Source organism: Vanessa cardui, chromosome 9 (genome assembly GCF_905220365.1).
Source record: "Vanessa cardui chromosome 9, ilVanCard2.1, whole genome shotgun sequence".
Classification (NCBI taxonomy): Eukaryota; Metazoa; Arthropoda; class Insecta; order Lepidoptera; family Nymphalidae; genus Vanessa; species Vanessa cardui.
The window spans coordinates 757,457-767,723 of NC_061131.1; the positions used below are offsets into that span (position 1 = coordinate 757,457).

A 10,267-nucleotide genomic window follows, 5' to 3' on the forward strand; every position below is an offset into this window, starting at 1 on the left:
TTGAGGAGACCGTTGAATTATTATAGATTTTCGGACATCTAGGTGTAACGGGTAAAACTTGAAATTCTGACGCAGTGTTTCATGGTGAATTTCAGCCTCGTAATATTCCAAGTGAAAAAAATAATAGCTAATTTCAATGCAATATAAAGTTCGTACAAATAACTGAAATGGATCACAATTCTCTTAATGATATAGCACTATTCGTTTGTGATAACACATGTAAAACTTATCTATTAAGAAGTTTATAATGCACCGTTTAATAATGGGGGTTATCTTAATGTTAGTGAAATAAATAATAATACAGTCTTATTACAAGTATTCATTAAAAAAATTATAATTGTTTATCTAGTTCAAAATGTAAGTTTCTTTTTTTATTATTATTATATTAAAATAAAACTGAAAATACACATCATACAGTATATTTATTTTCCACAACACATTTAAACATTATTATATTTTAGTTTAATATCATGAACATTACAATTAATACAATAATCTTACCTCAAATTATTTTCGCCATCAAAGCCCCAAACGAACTGCGAGTAAATCTATTCACACAGTGCTTTTAAACGCTTTAGCCCTTCTTACATTTACAATTTATTTGACTACCCGCCTCGATTATATTCACATTTTAATAAAAATAGTCAAATCATAATCATATTTATGTACAGTACATATTATTTATTTTTAAATAGCTTACATACTAATATCGTAATAATTAATTTATTTTATCTACTAAAACAAATGAGAACGTAACTCTGTCTGTCTGTCGCTTTTTCAGGAGCAAACCGCTGAACCGAACCTGATGAAATTTGATATAAAGCAAACTTGAACTCCAAGAAAGGATATTGGCTAGTTTTTTGCCTAACACATGACAACCAACAATCTTAAACGCGAGGGAAGCAGCGGGCCAATATTAGTTTCACTACAAGTTTAAATTTATCCTGTAAAGGCGAGAAGACCTTAGCCCAGTAGTGGATACGTACGTGTACGAGGACTACTTGGTGGTAGGGCTTTATGCAAGCCCGTCTGGGTAGGTACCACCCACTCATCAGTTATTCTACCGCCAAATGACAGTACTCAGTATTGTTGTGTTCCGGTCTGAAGGGTGAGTGAGCCAGTGTAACTACAGGCACAAGGGACATAACATCTTAGTTCCCAAGGTTAGTGGCACATTGACGATGTAAGGAATAGTTAATATTCCGTACAGCGTCATTGTTTATGGGCGATGGTGACCACCATCAGGTGGCCCATATGCTCGTCCGCCAAACTAAACCATAAAAAAAAAATCTCAAGACGTACAATTAAAATAAAATATATATTTTTCAATTAAGATCACTTGTATAGTTAGTTATAGACTTAATTAAATAAATGTTTTTCTTTATTTATCATCTGCGGTCTCTAGGTTTATCAATGTTATAGCGATGATATACTTAACACATATGTACGTTAAGTAAAGGGAGTTCCCCAGTTAATCATTCCGAGAACACGTAATAATATAGGAATAATAAAACGCCAAATTAATGAAGCCAATGTGACTTATATTAATAACATATAAGATTAATTATTTACTTATAATTTTGTTAAGGAAACTTTTTTAATTAAACAATTGTAGTTGCAAAAATTATACAAGCGTTCTTTGTTTTTAATTAAATTATATACGACTCAAGAGATACAGCTGCGTTACAGCAATCTCAATAGTGCATTCGTATAGCTTGAAGTATCTTAAGGATCATATTTGAATGCATTTTCATAAAATTTTCATTTAAGTTTGCAGTAGTAAAATTGAATCAGAGGCGAGAGCACTAATTACATAAATAATGAAATATAATTTACACAAACAATCATTATTATTACAAATGATATCTGTTATAATAAGTAAAATGTCAAATGCAGTAGCAGTATAAGCAGATCGTAAAGTAAGGTTTCTATGAATCAGTGTGTTCGTCACTGACTTGTTTTCCCATCTCTATTTCTTCCATATCACCAGAAAGAGACAAAATGAGGATTTATAAATGTTTCGCGCCACCGATAATATTATAAAGGTCAATAACATAGTGCAAAACACTGATCAGTCTTGTATGTGAGTCTGGACAAGACAGTGCAAAATGATTTTTATTTTAAGTGTTTTTGTTATAATTCTGATACAAAGTTGCGTGGATGCTGGTATGTATTTAAAATCGATACTAATATTATATATGTGAAAGTAACTCCGTTTGTCTGTCTGTCGGTCTTTCACTGGCAATCCAATGAATTTGACGAAATTTGCTATGAAACAAACTTGAACTCTAAGGAAGTACTTATAGGGTATATTTTTGCCATGGCAACCAAAACGCGAGCGAAACTACGGCTGATAACTAGTCATATATATATTACTTAATAAAACTCAAAGGAGCACTTTTGTGATCGATTTTATTATTAGTTATTTTGAAATAATTTAATTTGCAAAACATTTTAATCGAATAATTTTAATTCGCTATATTGGTATAGACAACGTTATTTACAATATATGACGCCCCCTTTTAATGGGTTGACGGTCTAAGGGATAGTCCATGTCCTCCCACAGAGTTAGAATATTTACCACAATTCGTGGAATGTTCATAAAACCGTCTATCTATTTTTAGTTTAATCTAAATACTTTTAAATTTAATTTCATCCAAATAGAATTTCACAAATCTTATTAATTCGATTTTATTTATATAATAATCATTTACGTATCGATTAATTCATTGTAATTGCATGCGCTATTATTGAAATTTTTGCAATAGCAAAAAAAGTATTTTATTGTTATTTTGAAAGTTTTAAAATGTTTCGCGTTCGATTTGACGTTGCCTTTTTTCGGCACGGTACAATTTTTTTTCTAATTTTTTGGTATAAAAAATATATTTATGTATATATGACGAGGATATGTTGGAACGTACATAGAATATATATATTATAATTTCAGTAGTTCGGGATTGCCAAAATAATATTATCGTTTTGCAATGATGCTTCAATCTCTCTTTGTTTTGTAAGAATCCCACGCTATCGTCCAATTGTTTTCTAATGACAGCTCAATCATATTTAAAATAAGAAATAGTGCAACATGCCAGTAATAAATGCTATGCCATATAAAATAATATTTATTACAGTTTTACAAATTGTTGATCAATTAATTACAATAATAATTGTATATAATAAAATAAATTCAATAGCTCCTGCTATATTAATAATATGCAATAATAATGTGATATAATTTATGATATTGAATCAAATGCCATAACTCCGTATTGAAGGCTAATGTTACTCTCGTAACAATATAGAAACACAAAAAAAGATCCTCCTTCTTTGAAGTCGGTTTGTAATGTCTAATTGAAAAAATATTTTGATGTAAAGTTAACTTGACATTTCATTTGATTAATTGTTATGAGATGATGTCAGAAAGAGAAGCACGGAAGAAAAAGATCTGCCGACCCTTAATTAAAATTGGCATAAGGGCAGGGGAATGGATTGATTAATAATTAATCTTATAAGCATAATTCTTACGAAATGAAAAAAAAATTAGCCAACTTCAGAAACGAAGGAAGGTTATAAATTCTGTTGAATTTTTTAATTTAAAACCCCGTCTGTTATAAAACGTGACTAAAATTTTTAATATTAGTTAAGTTTGGTATCCATTTCGTTTGGTCCAAAAATAATTTAAAGTTATTATTTAGAAAAAAAAAAAAAAATAGTATGGTAATCAAATTAACGAGGCAAAATATATCGCCGTATTTATCATGCATTGGATACTGTAAGGCTTTTTATTTTCGAGTTAAGTTTACGTCACTTATATGAATCGTTGAACCTTTACCCAATACAGGTTTTTCCCGATTTGCACGCAGACTGTTGTTTATTTTTCTCCTTTGCAGCCTGTCCTCGCATCGTCACTAAGAAAGAATGGGATGGCCTGAGTCCCTTGCACGTGCAGTACTTACCCAGACCGGTCAACTTGGTAATCATTCAGCACACCGTCACACCTACGTGCAGCACTGATGCAGCATGTGAGGACATTGTGCGAAGTATACAAAGCGTGCTGATGGAGCAAAATAACTTTTGGGACATAGGAATGTCGTATGTATATTTTTTAATGGTTTTGCTTGTCGTATAAGGTTGTATGTTACATTCTCCATATTAATGTGTCGTAACGTGTGTGTGTGTTGCCAAAGGTGGTAAGTCACTAAGGCCAATAGACATTTGTGCTATAAGAAATATTGATCAATCTTTACATCGTCAATGTACCATCAAAGTTGGTAACTAAGATGTTATATCCTTTGTTCTTGTAGTTAAACTGCCTCACTACCTTTAAAATCGGTACACAACTACACTAAGAATTGCTGTGTATCAAATAAAGTAAATGGCATATAATTCATATCTTTTTTCAATAAATAAACTATCCATATCGACTGGTAGATTCCTAGATTACCGGGTTTAAAAAACTTTTTAGCCTCATTATATAATATCAAATTGTTTTTAATTAATGTACTAATATGCGTATAAGATTAATACTATATGAAATAATATTTGTATCAATATCACTGATTATGACCACATTTGTATATCACTTTAATAATTTTATTCAAATCAAATCAAAATAAACTTTATTCAAGTAGGCTTTTACAAACACTTTTGAATCGTCATTTTACAATTAAGTGAAGCTACCACCGGTTCGTAAAGTAGAATCTACCGAGAAGAACCGGCAATAAACTCAGTAGTTACTCTTCTTTATTAAATAATACATTGTGTTGCATTAAGTTTCCTGATTGGTGGTAACGGAAAAATCTACGAGGGCACTGGCTGGTTACACGTGGGGGCCCATACTTATGGATACAATAGCAAGTCCATCGGAATATCGTTTATTGGGAATTATAATAGTGAGTATAATTTATTTCATCTGTATGTATGTTCGTGGTTTCTACCTTACTTGGTATTTTCTACCTTCACACAATTTACTATCAAAACCGATGAATTGGGGACCACGTCTTTATTTTTTTTTAAGGTATAGGTTGGCGGACGAGCATATGGACCACCTGATGGTATGTGGTATCGATCACCCATGGACAATGACGCTGTAAGAAATATTAACTATTCCTTACATCGTCATTGTGTCCCTTGTGCCTGTAGTTACACTGGCTCACTCACCCTTAAAACCGGAACACAACAATACTGAGTACTGTTATTTTGCGGTAGAATAACTAATGAGCGGGTGGTACCTACCCAGACGGGCTTGCACAAAGCCCTACCACCAAGCTTTATTAGAACTTAGTAAGTTAATTATGGGATAATAGTTTAATTAGTAGTAAGGGAGCGGAAAATAAACCCAGCAAACCTCATAAGTTTGCTAAAGGATAATTGATATCAATAAGGCGGTAACGTGACGGTGTATTCACGGGAGGAGAGCTTGCAGGGCTCGAGATTACTTTTGCACCTGAGGGACAAGCCTCCCATAGACTCTCACCAATTCAAAAACCAATACATGATCTTTAATAATTTTAAAAAGTATTATTAAATTATTACTACATATTCTGGTTTCAGTAATACTGAAACAAGAATATATTATACAATAATAGCAATATTACGACGGCGTATAGATCATTTAGTATTCACACACTAAGCAGGGTGAGGAGGAAATGAGCAAAAATAGAACTTCATTCATATTTTTTGAGAACGATGATGTCGGGCGTTGAATACAAAACAAGTTTATGATTTAATCGTTAATCGACTTTTAAGTAGTCTAATATTTTTCATTTCATTTAACTTAGGAAGACTCTAAAAAATATGTTGAATACGCAATTATTTTTATTACTTTTTCGTGCATATTCATTTGTTTTAAAATAGTGTTTTGTTTGAAGTCGGTTTTTCTTTTTGTTAAAATTTTATTTATTTTTTGATTTTAAGTGAAGCTGATGTTGACTAACTAATTTTTTTTCATATGGATAGATTAAGCGTTCCGTTTATATGAGTCAGAAACTACTTCGTGGACAATTTCAAAGGAAACTTGCGAATAAAGCAAAAATAGACTTTCGAAAATGCGGATTTAATACGTCACACGGCGTAAACTACAAGGATCCCTCGAAAGAGCTGTAATCGAACTCAGTAAAAAAACTTTGAAAAAGACCAACTATATTTCGTACATCATATGACATCACATCACATACACAAAATTTGATTAAAGATAGTAAGAAATTCTGCCCCATATCGCACCCTAACTGCGAGCCGTATAGGAGTTCTATCACTACATAGTATAAAACAAAGTCGCTTTCTCTGTCCCTATATCTTTAAATCTACGCAACGGATTTTGATGCGGTTTTTTTTAAAAGATAGTGTGATTCAAGGGGAAGGTTTGTGTATATAATACATGAACAATATAGTAAAGAAACACTGATAATTTTAGAAGTTTGCGATGTGATGTCGTAAATAAACAAATTCTGTAGTATATTTAGTATCAGTATTGCACCCGTGCGAAGCCGGGGTGGGTAGCTAGTTGATTATAATATTCGACTATGATAATTACATAAACATAACCACATTACGGAAGGTGATTCAAATATCCAAATAACCTATAAATAAAAGATTCGACCGAGTATCGCTAACGTGCTCCTCAGAATTGTTCCGTTCCCTTCCGTTCCGTTACTTTGTCATGGATCCTGTGCTCAGAACCTTACCAAACTTTCACCAAATTACCCTTGAAGTATATATTTTATAATAAAAAAAGAATTATCAAAATTGGTTAACGTGATTTTCAGTTATTCAACTATTTGTCGCGCATATACATAATGCAAATTTAAGACTTATGTCGTTTTCACATGGATACCATCATCGGAAAAAAAAATAAATAATAATAAAAAATAAAAAATAATAATAAGCACTACCTTTCAAACAAAAAAAAAATTATCAAAATCGGTCCACCCAGTGAAAAGTTATGAGGTAACAAACATAAAAAAAAAAAAAAAAAAAAAAAAAAAAAAAAAAAAAAAAAAAAATACAGACGAATTGATAACCTCCTCCTTTTGGAAGTCGGTTGAAAAGACTTGTTGATACGTGATAAATATAACGTATGTATATTAAAGAGCCGAGATGGCCCAGTGGTTAGAACTCGTGCATCTTAACCGATGATTGCGGGTTCAAACCCAGGCAAGCACCACTATAAATATGTGCTCAATATGTGTTTATAATTCATCTCGTGCTCGGCGGTGAAGGAAAACATCGTGAGGAAACCTGCATGTGTCTAATTTCATTGAAATTTTGCCACATGTGCATTCCACCAACCCGTATTGGATCAGCGTGGTGGAATATGTTCCACACCCTCTCCTTAATGGAAGAGGAGGCCTTATCCCAGCAGTGGGAAATTTACAGGCTGTTACTTTACTTTTTTTACTTTTATATTAAAGAGAAAATTCGTTCTCAAACATTTTACGAGCCCGGAAGAGTGAGATATGGAATAGATAAAATTTATAAATGAAAATAGAGTTAAGAAATCCAACACTCATTTAGTTCACACATCTGACTGAACAAAAAATAACTAAAAAAATACTCATTACCATGAAAATTAAAATCTCGGAATACTGTTCTTTGAAGTGAAGTGACTTTTTTAGCAATAAATTACGGTTACATTCCGGCCAATACATGGTCACTGGTGAATGTAAACATATATAAAGTATTTTCTTGCCCACGTATAGTTTTTATGAACGTTTGGGTCGAAATGAACGGAAAAAATTGGTAAAAGATGAACATGTGAATATTGGAAAGGTTTTCGACCCCAGAGAAATAAATTTTAGAACAAGTCTATCAAGTATTGTATATATAAGAAGTGTGTAGCTTCCTATATAAATAGCTAGCAATCCTTCTTAAAACATTTTCGTATATATATGGAATGTATGAAAGACTACATAGCTGGAAAGAGTGTTTCTTGTGAGATAACACCAGAAAGCAGTATGGAACTGAGCCGCTCGACTGACATGCTGAGCCGGCTTGAAGTAAAATTGGGATAAGGGCAGAATGATGATTATGATGAAAGTTTTCCTAGCCTAGATTATATCCCAATGAACCAGTTTATAGAGTTGACACCGGTCAGACATGCCTAATCGTTAATCAAAATAAGGTTGGATTTTTTGTGAGAGTAGTATTGTTTTCTTTTTTCAGATGACGAGCCAAAACCCGAAGCTCTGGAGGCAGCGAAGGCGTTAATCAAATGTGGGGTGGAAAAGGGACATTTGACACCAGATTATAATCTCGTAGGTCACAAGCAACTAACGCCAACGGAGAGTCCTGGCAGGAAACTTTACAGGGAAATAAGGACGTGGCCACACTTCTTGGACGATGTTTCTTCTATAAAGAATGCATAAATTCTCAGTAATTTTTATACAATTCACCCATAAACCAGAAAACAGTCTGATTCAAGCAATAATAATTAATTAATTGAAAATTACTCAAGTCATTAGTTAAGGTTCATTTTACATGCTCTTATTAGATTTAATTTGTCTCGGGATGTGTAATCAAATCTTGGATGTTAAATTTGATCCACTATCCTTACCCTAAACGGATCTGAAATTGTACACGTTAGTTGAGTTCCATCATTAAAATGCCTTTTTGGTGACCATTATCTAATACACATAAGATTGTCTCCTGATGAAGGAAAACCTTGTAAACAATTGTATAAATATTTCATTATCTTAGCTCGTATAAATTTTTTTGTACGAGTGAGTATGAGTGAACTCCTAAACAGACACGAAATTTTGTAGACACATTCAATTGTGGAATCCCGTTATAAGCTCCATGATACAGCTTATGTACTTAGGGCTGGCTCCAGAGACCTGCTCAACTATAATCTTTCTGCTGACACTATATACGCCAAATTATAAATTAAATAATGATCTGTTTTGTATTATACAAAATTGTATAATTAAAACAATTGATGGTTTTTGTTTTTATAACGCAACATAAGCATGCAAAAAGCATGCTAAATTGTAGTACAAGTACGTATATATCATTAAAACGTCTAATTTTGTAAGACCAGTTGCTTAAACCTGCGCCAGATGATTTTCTACTAGAATATTTGATGATCGTTCCCGTCTTGTGTCTAAGCAAAACCAAATTTTTAAGTTTAAGCTATTTGTCATTTGAGAGCATGCTACTTTGCCTTTTAAGATTTTGAAAGGTAAACATTAAGACAGTTAATATTTATATTCTATGATATTAAATTATTATTGTTACATTATAAGTAAAGTACTTTATTTTAAGAGCCTGAAATAAAATTACGAAGTTAAGAAACGTGTCTTTTCAATTTCCTTTAACTTTAGCGATGATACGTTAAGTTATAACATGATCACGGAACTTAGATGGAATTTTATGTTCTATTTGCGGTGAAGTGACGCGGGTTTTATTTGGAGCGCCATCTGTTGAACTTTTTGTTTGCACTTGACTTTTAATGGAATAAAACTTCTTTGGATGCATTGGAAGTAACGTTTCAAGGATATTGAATGCAGCGGTTTTCTGAGTCATTTTGCTGTAAAACATTGTTTACGTGTGCATTTTTATCATTGAGAATGTCCCATACATTCTCAATGATAACCACCCAACACACACACTTACCTGTTGTGGCATATAATAACAACTCTCAATAATATAAAATTGAGAATTGATAGATTGTATTTTATTTTCTTAAAAACGTCAAGTGTTAACATGTATTTAAAATAATGCGTCAGTATTCGATATTGTATATAACACATGTTGCTAAGAAAAAAACAATCACAAACTATAATTTAGAAAAGTAATAACATGACACTTTAACATGAATAAAACTATATTACCTGAAAGCTATCATCATATGAGCACAACAATATCTAAAATATAATAAAGGAATTGATAAGCAACTTAATGCAATTAACAATCAGTTACTATAGTTATTGAATAATTAAAAAAAATAGAAGATAGATGATAAACGTCTGTTTATATTTTAAACATTGCCTATTTTTTAAATAAATGTAGTTGTAGACCATTTGAAAAAAACAAAGTCCCTATAATTTACAATCGAATATTGCCTCGAAGCCTTAAAAGTCAGAAAAATCAGATTTAGTCATAGAAGTACATATCGTGTTATGGCGCCTGTTTATCGTGCATTAAAATCTGTCTCACATATGTATATTCAACAATGTATTTCAGAAATCAGAACAACGATGTTTAACCAACTTGTCAAGAAAAGATACAATTACAACCTCCATGGTCGAGTGGTGTGTACACCGGTTTTCAT

At 32.1% G+C, this 10,267-nt stretch overlaps 1 protein-coding gene across 1 annotated transcript; it reads left to right on the forward strand.

The window, feature by feature from the left end:
- Positions 1–2,025: 2,025 nt before the first annotated feature.
- Positions 2,026–8,647, forward strand: LOC124532408 (peptidoglycan recognition protein-like). The gene is made up of 4 exons (XM_047107310.1): positions 2,026–2,166; positions 3,891–4,092; positions 4,774–4,892; positions 8,161–8,647. Exons 1-4 carry the CDS (start codon positions 2,109–2,111, stop codon positions 8,361–8,363), a joined length of 582 nt encoding a protein of 193 aa, XP_046963266.1. The 5' UTR covers positions 2,026–2,108; the 3' UTR covers positions 8,364–8,647.
- The last annotated feature ends 1,620 nt before the right edge of the window (positions 8,648–10,267 follow it).

What these genes read in the sequence shown, in the direction of transcription:
- LOC124532408 (XM_047107310.1), top strand. Translation starts at nt 2,109, where the DNA reads ATGATTTTTATTTTAAGTGTTTTTGTTATAATTCTGATACAAAGTTGC. An exon ending in TTTTGGGACATAGGAATGTC is followed by an intron (nt 4,093 to 4,773) that starts GTATGTATATTT and finishes TGTTGCATTAAG; the next exon opens with TTTCCTGATTGGTGGTAACG. An exon ending in GTTTATTGGGAATTATAATA is followed by an intron (nt 4,893 to 8,160) that starts GTGAGTATAATT and finishes TTCTTTTTTCAG; the next exon opens with ATGACGAGCCAAAACCCGAA.